The sequence below is a fragment of the Glycine max genome, chromosome 12, assembly GCF_000004515.6.
Source record: "Glycine max cultivar Williams 82 chromosome 12, Glycine_max_v4.0, whole genome shotgun sequence".
NCBI classification, from domain to species: domain Eukaryota; kingdom Viridiplantae; phylum Streptophyta; class Magnoliopsida; order Fabales; family Fabaceae; genus Glycine; species Glycine max.
Window position 1 is genome coordinate 25682393 of NC_038248.2, and position 20492 is coordinate 25702884.

General features: G+C 34.4%; 1 protein-coding gene and 1 pseudogene across 1 annotated transcript; both read right to left on the bottom strand.

Annotated features, from left to right (window-relative positions):
• Positions 1–382: 382 nt before the first annotated feature.
• Positions 383–4151, bottom strand: LOC100781354 (WAT1-related protein At5g40230-like; annotated as a pseudogene).
• On the bottom strand, positions 3222–11765 carry LOC102663921 (proline-rich receptor-like protein kinase PERK12). Its single transcript, XM_006593091.2, has 6 exons — positions 11498–11765; positions 11309–11395; positions 6509–6579; positions 6315–6391; positions 3322–3387; positions 3222–3228 (listed from the first exon to the last, which is right to left on the bottom strand). Exons 1-6 carry the CDS (start codon positions 11763–11765, stop codon positions 3222–3224), a joined length of 576 nt encoding a protein of 191 aa, XP_006593154.2.
• Positions 11766–20492: the final 8727 nt, after the last annotated feature.

Here is a 20492-nt window from a genome sequence, read left to right on the forward strand (position 1 = left end):
TAGACAACATGAGTTTTCAAAATCCTCCAGTTGCCATCCAAAACATTAGGGATATAGTATTCATTTGTAAACCATTGAAACAAACTCATTGTCATATAGGTAACTCGATCTTAACTTATGTCTCTTTTATAATTATTTTTAAAATTTAATTTGATTTTTTATTTTATATTTTAGTTATTTCAATTATTTATCTTATAAAGATTTACTTTTGTTATTTGTTTTTCATTCAATTTAATCTTCTGATTCATTCTAATCATTTAAGAATTAATTTTTTTTTTATAGAAATAAAGTCAAAAGGAAGGGAAAAAAATTGAATAATTTTTTTTAAATGGCAGTCTCAATCAATGATACTTGTTAATCACCCACGTACCATCATAAAAGATTATAAAAGTAAATTTATTGTCAGTAAAGTACATAACAATACAGCCAAATCCATGATACTGAAGGATGTTTACTGAATTACAATATTCTTTCTCACTGAACTACAATATTCTTTCTCCACCTGCGGGAACTGCTTTTCTCATTCACAGGAAGTCTTTTATATATGAACCTTAAGAACAAGGGTGCGTGAGTGTCAAGGAAATGAGTGAATTCTTGCTCTCTAGGAAATATCAGCTGGGTACCTAACCGAATGAATGGAATAGGAAGTGTTAAAAGGCAAACAACAAAAGTGTATGCCAGGACCAAATAAGGGATCGATATCTTGTAAGTTTAGGAACATAAACATTACTTATCTATGTTTCATCATTTAAATAACCACTATATTAAGATGAATGTCATGGGATGATTCACAATTGCACATATAAAATATAAAAATAACATGAGTAGCCAAAGCCAAAGAACTTCACAATTGCACAACCCAAGACCCTCTCTAGACATGCAAATATCTTGATTGGACAAAGAAGGATCGCAATTAAATTTGTAAAAAAGGAGAATACTAACTAACCAATGGTCTGCAATGGCTGGAAATGCAGAAGCAAGATATATGAGAATAGCACGACTGAAATTGTAAAGAAGAAAATGAAGTTAAGAAATTTCAAAGGATAAATTCTTTATTTTCTATCGTATGCCTTCTTTGCTAGGCTAGGCCATATAGCTAATAGAATACTTATTCAGCTGTTCAAATGAAACAGTGTGAATGATATTAACAAAAAGAAAGATAAAGGAAAGATAATAATGCCCGATAATCTATAGCAGCGGCAATTCAATTAGAATACAGTTGAATTGGAATTTCCCTGGACATGTGGTTTGCGACTCATTTGAACTAAAGAATTTTCCCTTGTCAATATATTTTTACCTACCCAACAGATTGGATAATTATTCTTAAAGAAAGAAATGAAAGAAAAGAAGCACCGTTAATTAACGAAATAAGACAAAATGAAAGGTTGTTAGAGAAAAGAATATATATAGACAACGATAGGATATTGTAAAGTGGCTAGAAAAACGGCCAATTCTTATTCTCTGACATTAAGCCAAATAGATATTAAATAATGCATTGTGAATGTGAAATGCAGGAAAAATAGCATGTCTGATAAAATTCTTACTTTCTTCCCCACCCATTATTTTTTATTGATCAAACTATAAACTGGTTGTGTCTTTCAAGCTGTTTATTTTTTATTATCTTGTTAGAAAATTAGACTAAGGTTTCAAATCAATCGAACTATGACTAATTTTTTTTTATTAATGCAATCTGTTTTCAAAATATTACATGAGACATTTATATTGAAGCTAGAGAAATTAAATGATTGCTATGATTCTATTCCTCCATTCTTTTGTTCTCCAAAAGAGGGACAATGGGCGAGTATGATTCCGAGTCATCATAGACTTTACACTCTTCCTTTGCTTGCTCTTGGCTTTTCCCCCAAATAATAGCATAAAAACCAATAACCACTATGGCTGTTCCAAGCACACTGTACATAAACAAAACCATACTCACATAATTGTCCTTCTAAGACTAAAGTATTTTTAATTTGCATTCACACACACGCAAACAAAAGGTCCCCCTTTCATAATTGTAGTCCTTAGACTAAAGTATTTTTTAAATTGCATTCATTCACACGAAAACAAAAATCTCCCATTAATAAAATCATAAGTCCATAAGTGGACACACCTCCAATTTTTCTTATGATTGAGACATGAAAGAAACATATACCTTCCAAGATAGATAGAGTCACCAAGAAAGGCAATTCCTATGATGACCGCAAAGATGATTCCAATTGGCTTAAACATTGCCACATAGAGAGGGCCCTTCTTGCTCATGACCCATATATGAACAATACTTCGAAGGGATACACCAATTATTGCCTACATTCAGAAGCAGATCAAGTTAATCGAAATTCAGAGCAAGAAATAGAAGACTCATGCTGATATAGGAAATAGTATCACCATTTATTCTTACTTGCAATGCAATAGCTATCAAATTCACATCAAATCCTAATCTCAAAGCTTTTGGATCCGTTACCGAAATCCGTCAAGGTGGGATAGATAGCATAGCAACTAATGTACCGTGAGTGAGCACTATCACAAGCTCTGCAAGGTAATTTCTAATTATCCATGTCTACAAACATCAAAGAAAGTAAAAGTAAAATCGAGATTTTGAGCATTTTTATTGTCTTGTTTGCAAATAAGCCAAAATGGTGTTTGAGATTTGCATTGGTTACCTAAACTATGAACAAAAATGAGAGAACAAAGCTATGACCCGCAAGCAACACTGCCCCTATTACCCAGTCAAATTGCTCAGATGAAACATGTTTTTTGGGGAACAATTTATTTGATGGATGATTCTTTATGACTGCTTGGCCTTTGTACAGAGTAATTATTAAGGCTCCAGCGATTGATACCAATGTGCCAATGGACTTGGCCTGAGTACTGTTAGCTTTCCAATCCAATTTTTCCATACTATAAGGACAATTACCAAAAAAATAAGCTTGAGAATTAGTTAGAAAATTATGCAAGACTACTACTATAAGGTTGTTTGGTTTAGTGGATGAAAATAGAGAGAATAAAAATAAAAGATAATTTTTTTAATTAAATTTGAGTGTAAAAGGTGTAAGTCCCACATGGGACTCACAAAATTTCTCTTCTCCCTCCCTAAACCAAACAGAGCCTAAGTCTATAAGGTATTCCAAATTAATATCTTTGGAAATTGGTTGCACTTATCACTGCAATAATTAGCAAGGGTTCATTGCTGAGATCTTAAGTCACAAGCTCTTTGATATGTTTCAGTGCCTTCAAGAGAAAACAGAAGTTACAAATGAGAACAGTAATAAAAACCTGAAGACGATGACAAGTATGAAGGTAAAAGCAGGGATTAAATCAAACATTGCAGTGGCAAAAGTGGGAGAGTCGTAACCTATTCCAAAAAACCTGAGCATCTGAACACTGCAACTGCAAGACACACAAGTACCAAAAAATATAAAAGGACAACAAAAACATGTGCTCCTCTATAATAACTGCTTGTTATAGTCCTGAATCGCTCCTGTCCAGCTCCATCCCACTAAACAAAACACAACAAATGACTCCAAGCTTGGCATGCATGTGGCCATAATCATGAATATGATCAAGTGAAATGATGATTTCTCTTTGATTCTCATTATCCAACACCGGCAGAGGTGAATGCAGAAATTAGGATAAATTACACCAAACAAACTAAAAACACAATAATATAGATCGGGGGCATTATAAATGAAGTAGTCGGTAAAAGACATTGATTTGTGTCAGTGAAGTGTGAATACTCACAATTTGTAGCTTGACGGTTTTCCCCTCCAGCTCCACGGTTTTGATTTTCTGAAAATAAAATAAAAATGAGTGTTGGGCCATAAATAGAAATAACAAAAGAGAAGAAGAGTGATAATTATGAAATCAACTCCAATGGTACTTACGTAGCTGTCGACCTAGGAGTCATCCTGAAACGAAACGAAGAAACAAAGGAAGTGAACAAAAAGAGAGATTAGGAGAAGCAAATAAAGTGATGACTCACAACGAATCTGAGAAGCAAGCAGGATTTTCCAACGGAAGAGTCGCCGATTAGGAGAAGCTTGAACAGATAATCGCTGAAACCCAACCAAACCCCAAATTAAATTAGCAACACTTCCTCGCACTCTAAATCAAGCTTGTTGGAGAAAAGAAGGAAGAATGGAAGATTGAAGAGTGGTGAGATGAAGGCAGACTCGATCTTTGTGTGGCACACGTCTGAGATGAAGGCAGAGCAAAAATGCACGTGTCAACAAATGAAGCAACGTGGCACACCCAAAAAATGAAAACTTTCCATCTAAAAAAACGTGGCACAATCAGAGGAGTGGCAATTGGACACTCAAAATGACCAAAAAACCATTAAAAGGGACAAATGTCAAGACCTCAACCATGAGCATTTTAGTAATTTTTCCATACTCTAGTTTTAGTATATAGATATTGATTTGTCCGTTTCTATTTTCCGAAATCAATAATTTTTGTAAGACTCCAAATTTCCTTTTTTTTTCTTTTTCTGATAAACAAAAGAAAAGAAAGTGGTCCACATTCCGCAATGTCATGACCCATGACCAGTATAAATCAAGAAAGACAGCTCAATTACAAGCTATGAATATGTCAAAAAATGGATTTGCATACCAACATCACTTATTTAGATAGGATAAGACTGAGTACCTTATCATCTTCATCTGGACAAGTTGTCAAGATCTCGAAAAAACTAGACAACTTTGGAATATTTAGAAGCTTTCCCGGGGATATGCCATACTATCACGTCCAAAATCAAATAAAAAATTCTATTACTGAATTTCAAACGTCTATAGCTAATGAACTTCATCAAACTGATTTGATAGTGAAATAAATATCTAGAGAAATTAATTCACCAAAAAAAGATCTAGAGAAATTATGCACAAAGAAAATTAGGAGAAGATAGACTATTTTTGTTGAGAAAATGTATGAAGATACATAGAATACTAAGAGCAAAATATCCAAGCCAAGGCAAAACCTTTGGTCACAAACACAATGCCGAATACAAACTCTAAGGCTTTTGGTGCCCTCTCCTATTGAAAAAATTCCTATTCAAACAAATCTCCTTAGACCTTCTTTTCTCTGTCCCCTAACTCTCTTTCCTAAATCCTCTTGCCCCTTTTAGATTGTGCTTGTGAGGGCTTTTAGTAACAAACCCAGCCTTAGTAGTTGCTGGGTTAGTTGGATTGTGGTTTGTTGAGTTAATTGGATCTGGGTTTCCTATCAGTATCTTAATGTTTAAGAACTAAGGAAGAGTCAACAATGGCATCTTTAATAGCATAAGCAATATTCAAATAATTAGGAAAAACGACAGACATGCCATTAACTGTCCTATCTTTAGGAGCCTGGACCTAAAATATTTAGTAAATTTTTAATGTTGCTTCAAAACTTTCTGCATCAATGAAGACTATGAATATGATTATACCAAGTCATCCAATTGATCCAATGGCTCATATTAAATGGTGCAACAGTGCACCCAGGGGTGTGCCATCATAGACTTGTCCAAACAATACAAGTTGTAAATCTATAAAACAGGACCAATTTGAAGGTACATTCATGTCTCATGAGTGGTTTAAAACTCTAATTGAAGACAATTTGTCCTATTAAATTGTTGTGAGATTGTAAAAAACACTAAAAGCCTCTTACTTAATAATAATATATGGACTATATATACACACATGATGGTTTTGCATGACAAGACAATCTGTACTCATCTTTCCTAACAACTCTAGAGGAAATCTGTAGGAAAGACAAAGTGTCAAAGTGATTATTCATATCATATTCTATGCCAATTCATTAATAGACAAAGACTAAGGGGGCATTTACTTGCAATTTTGTTTTCTGTTTTCATTTTCTGTCTTCACTTTAATTACAAAATTACCACGTTATTTTCATTCTATTTCCTATTTTCAAAGATTTGTACAGAAAACATTGAAAACAACTTGTTAAGGTAGTTTTTGGCTCAACTTTTTTCAGGTTCTCTTTTCCTTAAAGATAGAAGTCCTCCAATTAGCTTCTGTGAAAGCTCTGTTTGTTGTCTTTCCTTCATTAACAAAAAAATGCTAATTTTATCTTTTATAGCTTTTCCAAATTTTGTTTGACCCAACTTTTCCTTTTAAAGAGAATAAATGCCTAAAGAAATTTGGCCAAATGCTACCAAAGTTCAAAGCTAACTTCCCAACTTTGAATTAAATTGTTCACCTTCGAAAGACACTTTCTCTGATATTTGCATTCTCCACAAAATGAAGAGTACTTGCCTGATTTGATATGATAATCTATATACATTAGTACCCTTTCTTTATGTTCAGGAAAAGGAAACATACCCAAAGGTTCCCATGACCCTAGTTGATACATAGGTATTGGCAGCATCAGCTAACCTCGCAAGTCCAAAGTTAGAAACCTGTACTAAAACAAGGGTGAATTACCATCCAAACATCGTATTTAGAGAAAACTAATGTGTCTAGATTGAAAAATAAATTTCACCATAGCACATGACCAAAACAAAATGTATGCATACCTGTGCCTCATAAGCATTATCCAAAAGTATGTTTGCGGACTTTATATCTCTGTGAATAATCTTTTGGCTGCCTAGAGTTGATAAAATAATTTAGTTATTCATATTTGAAATAAAATATGAAATATAAAAATCCAGAAGTTTGTTGCAGACAGTTGTCTTCCGAATAAATAAAAAAATCACGCGCAATGTAATTCCTTAGTTAGTGTTGGTAAATATTTGTGTTTTAATTTCAAATTTATAAATATATATTAATTATATTAATTCTATTTTATAAAATAAAATATTTATTTTATATTTTCTTAAGATTTTCTTTTAATGAGTCAACTAGTTTGTTATGTTTGTTGTGACAACTGTAGGTTGGTTTTCCAACAGTCATATTTTGTTGTTGCAAAAATGCCTATATATATATATATATCTTTTCTCTTTTTCTAAAATAGGATATAGAGAACGTCTGGTTTCTTTCTCTAAAAAAAAAATTGAACTTATTTTTATGAGAGCAAGAGCATTGGTGTTCAGAAGGTTCAGGGATCCTTTCACTGCACACGATTGGAACCAACGGGTTGTCGTATCTAGGGAGAGGAGCGCAATCAAATTTTCCTACCAGTGCAGTGGGGCATTTTCTCTCTAAGGATAGCGTTTACGCGCTTCAACCCAGGCTATATCTTTTTTCCCCTAATTTATTTTTTTTCTTGTGCTTATTGTATGTTATAATGCATTATTCATATATTGTCAATTAAATTTATTTTGCTACTCTTATTTTGTTATTTAATTCAAGACTGTGCATCTTTTTCGTATTTATTTTCTTTCATTTTTTATTTTATTTTCTAACAGTCTTAGAGAGAAAAAGTTTTAGAGAGAAAAAGTTTTATACTTTCTTCTTGCATAGTCTTTTCTGCAGTAGCATGATGTTGTATCAAAATATCTATAATGGATATGACCGAGTTCCTACCTAGAAAGCATGAAAAATTAATGGATGAAAACACAATGCATTATTCATTTCCTGAAATTTTAAATTAGTATGAGATTGTTGAAAAATATTTTCTTTGTCAATTATATTTTTGTTTAAGATAAAATGCTTTTAGAATTAGTTTGTGTGAAAAAAAAAACTAAAAGCATCTCACTACTTTCATTCCTGCCTTAGGAAGTTATCTTTTACTTAGTCAAATGATCATGTGAACACAAGTCTTTAAAATCAGGACGTTTGTTGTTTGGTTTTTTAATTTCTATTGTTTAACGTTATTATTATTATTGCAAGTATTTTGTTGCTACATGTTGACTGATTATCTCTTTATATATAACTCATTGATAAAAGATAAGCCTGTGAAAATATAACACACAAAAATAATAAAATAAACACTTTGGTGAAGCTTTATATTCTGCATGTCGTATTCTTAATAGAGTACCTTATAAAAAAATTAAAAACAAAAAAAAAATCTTTATGAGCTATGGAGAAAAAGAGAATCAAATCTGAAATATCTTAAAGTGTGGGGGTGTCTAGTAAAGGTTAATATCCCTATTAATAAGAAAAGGAAAATTGAAAAAAAATATTAATTATATTTTGTTGGATATTTTTTACATAATACTACTTATGGATTCTTAGTTATTAATTCAGAAGTATCTGAAATTTCTAATGGTACTATTATGGAGTCTAAAGATGTGACTTTCTTTGAAAATATTTTTTCTTGAAAAATAAATTGTTAAATCTTTGTATGGTTTGAAACAAGCTCCAAAGCATTGACACAAAAGTTTGATTAAGTTATTCTTTTGTATGATTTTCAAATTAATGATAGTGATAAATGTGTGTATGTGAAGCAATTTAATAATAATGAACATGTTATTTTATGTTTGTATCTGGATAACATATTGATATTTGGTAGTAAATGAATTTCATAAATGATGTGAAGTTTTTCTTGTCTAGAAATTTTGATATAAAAGACCTTGGTTTTGTAGATGTGATTTTGGGTACTAAGCTTATAGAGAAAAATGATGGTATGATTTTTTATCCAATCTTATTATGTTGAAAAGCTATATATTAAAGAAGTTTAATCATTTTGATGTGAAACATGTTTCTGCTCCTTATGACTCATCTATTGAGTTAAAGAAAAGTTTGAGTAAACGCATTTTTTCACATAAATATTCTCAAATTATTGGTTCTATGTTGCATTTGACAAACTTCTCTAGGCTTGACATTGCATATGCAGTTGGTACATTAAGAAGTAATTGAGGGGTTTAATGATGTAAATTAGATTTCTGATTCTGATGAAATAAAATTGACAAGTGATTATGTCTTTGCTTTAGCTGGTTGTGCAGTATCATGAAAATCTACTAGAAAAATTATTATTTAACATGAAAGCAAAAATTATTGCCTTAAATACTACTATTAGTGAGGCTGAATTTCTTAAAAATGTATTATGCGATGTATACCTCAAATTCCAATGCACTGTGATAGTCAAATTGTTATATCTAAAGTGACTAGCAAAATTTTAATGAAAAAAGAAGACACTTAAGAGTGAGACATAAGTCTATAAGAAATTTGATTTCTCATGTTGTCATTTCTCTTGACTTTGTCAGGTCAAAAAATAATATTGCGGATCCGTTTACAAAAGGGTTGACGCGTCAACAAGTACTTGAGTCATCGAAGGGAATGAGATTGAAGCCCATTATTTTGTTACAACAATGGACACCCGTCTCCGTGTGATTGGTGATCCCATGAATGGAGTTCAACGGGTAACAACGAAATTGTTTGTTGACTAAAGTACACCAAAATGAAATTTGGCGGAGCTGTTCCATTTCTCATTCCTATGACGAGGCGTATTATAAATTGTGGCAATATTAAGGTTGAGGTATTTATATATGTGTATTCTTGGTTTAAAAAATACCTCTTAATGAGTCCGATGACAATTATTGTAGGGGTGGGGGTCACAACTCACTCTTTGAGGATTCACCTAGTGAGTGTGGTGGTGGGGCCGCCACTATGAGATATGGGCTAATCTCTAAGGGACACTCACGAAACAAGATACAAGCGCAAGGCCGTATAACGCGCTACCACTGATTAGAACCTAATTGAACGCCAATATTGTAGGGGTTGTGTACTAAAGTCCAGTTAAAGAATATGTAGTTCAAGACAATCAAGTCACTACATTTTTCTCGGATGGAAGTTCATAAACACAAGGTATAAGACTCAAACCCGGAAGGTTCCTTATACCGAAATACAATATCACATGCTCTTTCTCTTATGTTTTTATACAAATTATCTTTCAAAAAATATATTTTAAAATTTTAAATTATGTGGGGGAATGTTGGTAAATATTTGTGTTTTAATTTAAAATTTATAAATATATATTAATTATATTAATTCTATTTTATAAAATAAAATATTTATTTTAGATTTTCTTAAGATTTTGTTTTAATGAGTCAACTAGTTTGTTATGTTTGTTGTGACAACTGTAGGTTGATTTTCCAACGGTCATATTTCCAACGGTCGTATTTTGTTGTTGCAAAAATGCCTATATATATATATATATATATATATATATATATATATATATATATATATATATATATATATATATATATATATATATATCTTTTCTCTTTTTCTAAAATAGGATACAGAGAACGTCTGGTTTCTTTCTCTAAAAAAAAATTGAACTTATTTTTATGAGAGCAAGAGCATTGGTGTTCAGAAGGTTCGGGGATCCTTTCGCTGCACACGATTGGGAACCAACGGGTTGTCGTATCTTGGGAGAGGAGCACAATCAAATTTTCCTACTAGTGCAGTGGGGCGTTTTCTCTTTAATGATAGTGTTTACACGCTTCAACCCAGGCTATATCTTTTTTCCCCTAATTTATTTTTTTTCTTGTGCTTATTGTATGTTATAATGCATTATTCATGTGCTGTCAATTAAATTTATTTTGCTACTCTTATTTTATTATTTAATTCAAGACTGTGCATCTTTTTCGTATTTATTTTCTTTCATTTTTTTATTTTATTTTCTAACAGTTAGGTCCTCAAAAGGTTGAAAATATGCTTCCTCTTCTAAATGTCTACTTTGTGTTTGTGATAGTTGGAATAGTTGCTAACCTCCTACCCAAAATTTACGTTTGTTTTTAGTTACAAACACGTTGGTGTTTAGAGAAATGTTCGAAAGAGCGAAGCATAGTCAATAATTATGTGATGTCCTTAAGATACAATGAAACATAAACAGATAAAGTGAATCAAAAGTACCAACGATCTTTCTTAAAGCGTGAAATGATCTTCATAACACTATTGAGATCTAAAAGGTATTCATATTTTAACTTGTAAGATCTTCTAGGATTTAGGATAGTTCTCTGCTTTAGAAAAATTTCATACATCAGTACATAATCTTCTCATAACTTCCATCAAACATCAAGCAAAGTTAAGGAATGAGAGGATAACAAATTAAGAATTATTGAATTGTTGGCCCATAATTCATGGATAAAGGGTAGCTAGGAGTGTCTTCAGATAACGGAAAATTATGACTCACTCGACAAGGATAAAAGGAGTATTTCAACACATTACTTGAAAACCTATACACATCATATAATGAGTTTAACTGAACCCACTTAAACCATCTGGGTTCCGCCTAAAATTTGTTAGAAATTAAAATTGAATTGTGCAGTTCAGATTTTCTACACAACATTTTCACAATCATTTCCCCAATTGTCAAAAAGATTTTTAAAATGCTGCATTCCACTTGAAGAATATAGAGGTTATGTTTAGATAAAAAAAATTTATAAGCACTTATGGGAGAAGAAAATAAATACAGATATGTTTACAATCCTCATGCAGATATGCTAAGCCCTTTGCAGCACCTATTGCAATCTCTAGCCTCTTGGCCCAATCTAACACTGGCATTCCACTTTCTGTAATAATACACATATGATCATGAGAACCAAATGAAATACAGAGAAAACATGAACTCCATTATCATTTTTGAAGAAAAAATCAAGGGAAACTCACGTTACCATGCAAGTGATGATCTTTGAAGAAAACATACTCATAGATAAGAATTCTTTGCTGCTCACATATGCAATAACCAACTAATGCCACCAAATGTCGATGATGAACATGGCTGATGATCTCCACTTCAGCCTTGAATTCCCTTTCTCCCTGTCCACTACCAGCCTTAAGCTTCTTTACTGCAACTATTTTTCCATCTGGCAGCCAACCTTTGTAAACACACCCAAACCCTCCTTCCCCAATAACATTTTGAGTAGAAAATGCATTGGTCATTTCCATAATCATTTCATAGGTAAAAAATATCTGATCACTTTTGAATTGAGTTGAGTTGAAAAAAGCGCCTAAATGCCGCATGCTCATATTCCCATTTCCATAGTTGTTTACCAGGGGAGGCGATGGGATAGGCTGTTGTACATAGTAATGCCCATTAGAACCTGGTGGCCATCACAATTAGACAAGAAAATCAAATGTAGCAAGGCAATGAATAAGTAAAGAGAAATGTCGATTGGTATGAAAACTTAGTGAAAGACATGTCTGAAAGTGAAATTTCTCTCTCTCAACAATAATTTCTCTCCCAGGATAAAAAATTATTTGTTACAAATTTCCAGAAAAAATTATTTGTTAAAAATTATTTATTGGTAGGTTACACACTTATTTTTTTTAATCCCCAAAATATCTTTTTATCCTTATTCTGGATTTTACCATGTTATTAATGTAGTTAGGACAATTATGTTTAGTTACTAAATCTGTTGATTATTTAAGTTGGTTACAAAAGTTAAACTTTGTATAAGCATGGCATTTACCTAATAATCATAGTTTGCTGTACAATGAAACATATCAATACAAATCCATCTTTCATCTTTAAGCTCCCTAAGACTGATATCTTATACATATAATTATTATTATTCCAATGAATCAATCCCACTAGTAAGCAAGGTTATAAGTGAGCTAAACTACTCATGAACTATTCAAACTCAATTCGTTAAATATTTCAGTCAAACTCAATTCTCAACCAAATTTCTTTCCTATCATCTGCTACTTCCTCCCATTTCTTTTGTGATCATATGATCCACCACCTTCTCCACTCCTAACATACCCTCCACCCTCACTTATGCTACCACCACCAACAAAGCCTTCACAACCTCCACCATCACTAGTGTTACTACCACCATCAAAGCCTTCACAAACTCCTCCATTAGGAACTGCTCCTCCTCCACCTTTGAAATCCAACAACCCTTCTTCATCAGGTTCAGGACAGTGATTTCCGAACCTAATAACTATCCTTATTACTATTATTATGCCTCAGCTACATCTTCTTTTTTTGTTCATGTTATACCTTTCTTCCTCTTGGTGTCCTTGCTTCATGGATTATTCTTTTGATGGTAAGTAAGAAACAAGTATATATACGTATAGTGTACAACAATGTTGTATAGAAATGTTGGATTATTTGTTGGGAAAATGTAGGGTATATCATATAAGTAATTACTATAGAAGTTAGGAGAAATCCTTTGTAAATTGTGTCAAAATAAAGTTTATTATTGATTGATTGATTTTTTTTTCAATGTTACATAGAATCTTGTATTTTATATTTGTTTTTACCCAAGCTATGAGAGTTATGTATAGAAAGTAAAAGCCTAATTAATGTTAAGATTATTATACTAATGTGGTTGCATGTCTTTGTAGGCTGATAGAGTTATTTTGTCTTTAAAACATGAGAAACCTCATTGAACATACCAGAACCGTCCTTATTAATAAAGACTAGTTCATGTTGCATCCAACATGAGAAACCTCATTGAACATACCAACTTGCTTTGGATATAAATATATCAACATAGTTGGCTTCCATGGTTTTCAATCATTTGAATAAGGTCTAATAGCTTTAATATTTCCTACCTTTGTATTGTTTTACTTCTTGTTTTGATTGTTTCCCCCATTCGTGGTATAGATTATATCAAGGACTTCAGAACTACATATTTTTCTGTACCATTTTATTGCATCCCTGCACTCGTTGTGGTTGTTAGGCAGCATCTTTTGAGGTATGTATCTGTTTATGAAACTACTGTGCTTATTGTACGCCCTTGTTGAAATATAAGTATTCTTTGATATTAGTAGTTACGTGCATTATGAGTGAAACTTAGTTTTCTGTTTGAGATTCAATACACTGATTAATACAGATAGTTTGAATTAATCAGTGTATTGAGTCTTGAATTGTCCGCTTGGACAGATTGGGAGGACATTTTTTATAGCTGATTCATACGTAGAGGTAAATTCTCTTTTGCATGATTTGAAGAAAATTCGGTGTACTGCATTTCAGATTGTTCTTCAGGTGCATATTTGACTGTGGTGATTGTGCAACATGTCACCATTTTCATCTTGTGTACCTGAAGACCAATGCGAAATGTTGTTGAAATTTTGTCAATCTAACAAAATAGATTTTACCTATACGTTTGAATCAACTATAAAAATGTCTTCCTGAATGGGATAGAGCCACACCTTTAATGAAAAAAGTGAGTTTAACATGCATGATATATAACTTAATGATTCTGATCAATAGCAAAGATGAAACATGGATTGAAGTTGGATGAAAGCATCATGCATGAGTGATGAGTATAAGAATGGGGTCGAACAATTCCTATAATTTACACAACTTAATGCTAAAAGTTTGGGGGGGAAATTTTTCTGCCCGTGTGTTAAATGTGTGAATGGGAGATGACAATTAGTAAATGAAATCAGATCGCATCTTATATGTCACGACATCATTCCAAATTACACAAAATGGATATGGCATGGGGAAGTGCTCGACATCCCAACTGTTTCCCGCACTGAGCCAGTTCATGAAGACACCGGAGATCGTATAGATGACATGATTCATGGTCTTGGACAAGACACTTTTGAACAAGCACATGCACCTTTGTATGACAACATAGAACGTGATTCAAAGATTCCATTGTATTCGGGGTGCACAACTTTCACACGGTTGTCAGCAGTGTTAGCTTTGGTCAACTTAAAGGCAAGATTTGGGTGGAGTGATAAAAGCTTCACTGCATTGCTGGTGTTATTGAAGAACATGCTTCCTGAACATAACACATTGCCGAAAAATCACTACGAGGAGAAAAAGATTTTATGTCCTGTGGGAATGGAGTACTAGAAGATCCATGCATGCCCTAATGATTGCATATTATACAGAAATCAGTTTGCAGAAATACGATAGTGCCCCATGTGTGGGGTATCACGATACAAAGTATAGCATAACGAATTCAGTGATGATGCAACAACCAATAATTGTCATCCTGCAAAGGTCTTCTGGTATCTTCCCATAATACCAAGGTTTAAGCGATTGTTTGCTAATGGACATGATGCAAAAAACCTTAGATGGGATGCAGATGACAGAAAAAGGGATGGACTACTCCGACATCCGGTCGATTCTCCATAATGGAAGACAATTGATTGTTTGTATCCAAATTTTGGAGAAGAGCCAAGGAACCTAAGGCTTATTCTTGCTTTGGATGGAATGAATCCTTATGGTAACTTAAGCACAAACCACAATTCATGGCCTGTTTTGCTGATGATTTACAACCTCCCTTCTTGGTTGTGCATTTTGCGAAAATACATTATCCTATGTATGATGATAGCGGGTCCAAGGCAGCTAGGGAATGATATTGATGTATATCTCACTCTGTTAATTGAAGACTTGAAAATATTGTGGGAAGACGGGGTTGATGTGTGGGATGGGAATCTGCAGTAGCCCTTCAGGTTACGGTCAATGGTGTTTTGTACTGTTATTGACTTTCTAGCATATGGAAATTTAAGTGGATACAATGTCAAAGGGCATCATGCATGTCCTATCTGTGAGAGAAACACAAGCTTCATCCAACTGAGACATAGAAAGAAGACAGTATATATCAGACATAGAAGATTTTTGAAACCTTTTCACCCATATCGGCGATTGAAAAAAGCTTTTAATGGAAGTCAGGAGAATGAAAGTCCACCACAACCATTAGTTGGAAACGAAGTGTATGATCGGGTAAAGGACATCGCAACTATATTTGGGAAGACCTAAAAGAAGCATCATCTCCCATAAACATGTGGAAGAAAAGGTCTATATTCTTTGATCTTCCATACTGGTCTGATCTACATGTGCGTCACTGTCTAGACATTATGCAAGTGGAGAAAAATGTCTATGATATTTTACTTGATACCCTTCTTAACATCAAAGGCAAGACAAAGGATGGTTTGAAATGTCGTCAAGACTTGGTTAACATGGGAATACAAGAGCAGTTGCATCCAATATCACAAGGTCATCGAACATATCTACCCCCAGCATGCCACACAATGTCAACAACAGAGAAGAGAAGTTTTTGTCAATGTTTGCAGAATGTAAAAGTTCCACAAGGATACTCCAAATATCAAGAGCCTTGTAGCCCTCAATGATCTGAATTTGGTTGGCTTGAAGTCTCATGATTGCCATGTCTTAATGCAACAACTATTGCCTATTACGATTCACGGGATCTTGCCTGACAAAGTTAGGGTTGCGATAACCCATTTGTGCTTTCTTTTTAATGTCATCTGTAGCAAAGTCATTTACCCTCAATAATTGGATGATTTGGAGAATGAGGCTGCCATTGTCCTTTGTTAGTTGGAGATGTATTTTGTAACGACCCGCCTCATCGCTACGGTATCCACACTCTAATATTCAATAATTTTAATTTTTATTAAAAGAACTCCCTTAATTTTGCTTATGAAAACCGAAGTAATTTTTGTCACAACATGCATTCATCCAACAACATGCCATTACTTAAGTGAATATACATAATTATATAGAAACAGTAACTCGGTACACGTCATACACATAAATGAAAATTAAATCTGTTCATAAGTATAATTAAAATCCCAGTTTTACATCTTTAACTCAACAAAATAAAACTTAAAAACCAACTACGGAGGAGTTGATTACAAAACACAACTCTCTCCCAAAATAACGCCAACGTCATCACGTCGGCTCGGCGGCTCCTCACCAAAATCTTACTCCCTGCACCCTGTCACTGTCATTCTGCTCCCACGAACAAGGTTCGTGATCATCACAGGTTTCAACCACACAATTAGCAAGGAACATAGGCACACATGATGAGCATACACAACAATCATTATTCAACACTCATATCCAACAAATATTCATCATCCACATCCAACAATTACTCATCATCCATCCATGGACCCAATCAAGACTGCACAGAATGATGCATGCACCTGACTCAACACTCAGATGCAATGTGGTACGTACCAACAACAACCAAACCTTAGGAAATAGCCTAAGCGTGTCCACACGACACTCTCACTTAGGGAACTGTGTTGAGTTTGTCGCGACCACCCGGTTGTTCACGTAACAACCCCCCTCCCATAAGTGATCAGCCTGGGAGCCCAAAGGTGTTCCCTACCAGGTGACAACCCCCTAGTACAAAGTACGCTTGGCCACAGTTACTGTATTTCCTGTGTCGTATAAGCTATGATCACGGCCAAAAGTAAGTGCCAAAGACCATGGACCAATTAAAGCGCCTAAGCATCCCCTCAAAAATGCTTAGATTCTCTAACCATACTAGTTACCCACGTTTGGGCCATCCGACATGGTCAGTGCACTCTACCCCCCCATGACATACACTCCATACGATGTATGATCATGGCCAAAAGCTAGTGCCAAAGACCCAGGAAGGTCAGTGCACAGTGCCCCCCATGAAAATACACAACATGCACATGCCAATGCATTTCCAACATCAATCAACATTCCATTTCCATGTCATTCACAACATAAATATGATCTCATCTCAATGACGTTATCAACAACAACAGAAACCTCATTTCATATTCACATATTCATCAATAATAACAATTCATGTTGACATGGTCTTTATTAACAACGCCATCTCAAATCAATATCATCATAATTATCATTATCATCACATATCAATTAAAATCCTTAATAGTGACATCAACAATAAATCGCATTTCGCACACACACACACACACACACACACACACACACACACACACACACACACACACACACATATATATATATATCACATCCCATTAGTTCAAACGTAATTTTCTTTGAAGAAAAATCAGCATGCAACAGGGACAGGCAAATATCCTCATAGCTAGGTTCCCTGACCCTAGCTATGGTGTTAAAATGGTAAATTTTATAATAAACTCCCCTCACCTATTGTGAGCTATCCCCCGGTTTCCTCGTCACGTCACTTGGAGATTTCTTCTTTGTCCTTGATTGACGGTTCCACGCAAACCTCTACCATGCCAAAACAAAGGAGACTTAATATGGATTTCAGAAAACAAAGCTAATAACAATGCTCTGGGTCAAACACCCACATCACTACATAAGAGCGCTGAGAGCATTTTGGGTTTTACAAAGGGATATCATTTGGAAGTTCCGACCATGCCAATGTGACCGGGATTCAATGTGGTTTCTTTGAGAAGCTTTCTCAAGAGACTTCTTTGAGAAGCTAGATCCTTATCTACCCACACCCCTCTATTAACTAAATTAACCTCCTTGAAAATAATTACGGATAAAAATAATGCAACAAATAATCAAACATCAAACATAATTACTATAGATATATATATCAGGGTGTTACATATTTTCCTCCATCATTTTTTGACATCATGGTTCACCTAATTGTTCATCTTGTGAGGGAAATTCGGTTGTGTGGTCTAGTTTTTTTGTGGTGGATGTATCCAATTGAGCGGTACATGAAGGTGTTGAAGGGTTATACCAAAAATCAATACCGACCAGAAGCTTCCATTTTTGAAAGGTATGTTGCTGAAGAAGCTATTGAGTTTTGTTCACAATACATAGAAACAGTTCAACCTGTCAGGGTACCAAAAACTCATCATGACCAGACACGAGGAGGTAAAGGGACACGAGGATACAATGTTGTAACCATGACTTGACAAGATGTCTCATAAGCGCATTTGTATATCTTGAATAACACACAAGAGGTCGTTCCCTACATACGAACTCACAAAGAATATCTCACATCTATTCACCCAAAAATGAACATGATGAAATTGTTGCAAGAGCATAATAGAACTTTCATAAACTGGTTTAAAGAAACAATCATTAGTGATGACAATGCTTCCAAAACATTAAGATTGTTGGCTATTGGTCCAAATCTAAATGTCCCCACTTGGAAGGGGTATGATATAAACAATTATTTTTTCTACACAAAGTCACAAGATGATAAAAGTAGTGTGCAAAATAGTGGGGTCATTGTGGAGGCTCATTCTAAACACTTTTCTAGTGCATCAGATAACAACCCAATTCAAGCCTTAATGCCATACTTCGGAGTTATTGAAGAAATCTGGGAGCTTGATTATAATCAATTCAGAGTGCCTGTATTTAAATGTCAATGGGTTAATGGAAATACCGGTGTTCATAGAGATCAAATGGGATTAACTTTAGTAGGCCCTAATAAGGTGGGTGTCGCAACGTGCCCTTTTGCGGGCGAGTGAGGCGAGGCTCACGGGTGCGCTTTCCAAAGAAGGAAAGATGCGTGGAGTCGCCACCAACGTTTATTTGTGGAAAACGTCGAGAAAACCGAAGGAAACCGGTCAAAATGAAAATTCTAAGTTCGGGAGTTGTATTTACGTTTGAGGAAGGTATTAGCACCTCTTACGTTTGTCTCGAAAGACAACAACCTATTTTTTAGAATTGTGAAATTTGTGTTACCTTAACTTTTATTTCTTTTTATTTTTAAGGTCGACAAAAGCGGGGCTTTTGCTCCTACGTACCCTCCTTTGGAGTGGAAATCAGACCTACGTAGTTCTTCCTTATGCGTGAAACAGGTGATTCTTTTACTTTGAAGGGTGATCATTTTAAGGCGTTGGACCTTAAAAATGATCCCTTTTCACTTAGTAAGAAACTGACATGATAAACTTTAAAAAAAAAACTATTTTTGTGGACGAGCTTGACTAGGCGAGTTGATTTTAGCCTTAGTTTCACTTTAGTTATTAGTCAATTCAATTAAGAATGAGAAGTCCCAAAGAGAAAACGTCCGATTGATCTTACGCTTTTATTTTACTAAAAGGGTATTTTTTTTATTATTATATTATTATTTTACCTCTTTTTTTGATTTCCAACGTGGTTACGGCACGACCGAACGGTCGGAATTCATTTCAAACGAAAGTAACGGATGATACAATTCAAACGATCAGTGGAAACTTATTTCATTTTTAGATTAAGCGAGAAATGACTTAAATAAATGGCTCAAGCACGTCAAAAGGGGGTATGAAAAGTAAATGAAAACGAGAATGAAAATACATGAAACAAAATGTGGACCACCACGGGTACATATAATGAATTGAAAAACTTAGTTTGAGGTACTTACCCGTTGAAGACTGAAGAACGATGAAGAACGAATGAAGAACATCGAAGAACGGTCGAAACCTTCGCGAAAATCCTCACGAAAATGTTAGGGAAACGTTTCGGAAGCGCCTCGGCTTGGATTTTCTTCACGGAAACAATTTTTCTAAGCAAATTCGAAAGAGAGAGAAGTGCCTAAGGGGCTGAACCTCTTTTCCTTCTCACTTCCTCCCCTATTTATAGCAAAATAGGGGAGATGCTTGCCGCCCAGCTCGCCCAGGCGAGCTAGGTTGCTTCCTCCAGAAGCAACAGCCTTCTGGAGTGTCATACCCTAATTTCGTCCGGGGACCTTTGCTCGATGACGTGCGACCATTCTTTGGTCCTCGTGAGGTGCTTGGCACCCATCATTAGGCAATTTGTGAAATTCCAGGACATGCCGGAAAACCAAAAAAATATTGATGCACAATCCGTAAGTTTCCGTGACACACCGGAAACCAAATGGAAGCATCGTTGCATAATTAAGTGAGGTTCCGTAACATTCCGTAAGTCAAAAAGGGGATGATTATGTAATCCGCAAGGTTCCGTAACATTACGGAAAGAAAACAAGTATCGTTACGAAATTCGTAAGT

Excerpts from the sequence above, each read along its gene's own strand:
- LOC102663921 (XM_006593091.2), bottom strand. The coding sequence starts at position 11,765 with ATGACCAATGCATTTTCTACTCAAAATGTTATTGGGGAAGGAGGGTTT. Across the intron at positions 6,392-6,508 it reads ATAATGCTTATGAGGCACAG|GTTTCTAACTTTGGACTTGC; the intron begins GTATGCATACAT and ends GTTTTAGTACAG. Across the intron at positions 3,388-6,314 it reads AGGGTCATGGGAACCTTTGG|TTGCAGTGTTCAGATGCTCA; the intron begins GTATGTTTCCTT and ends TGTGTCTTGCAG.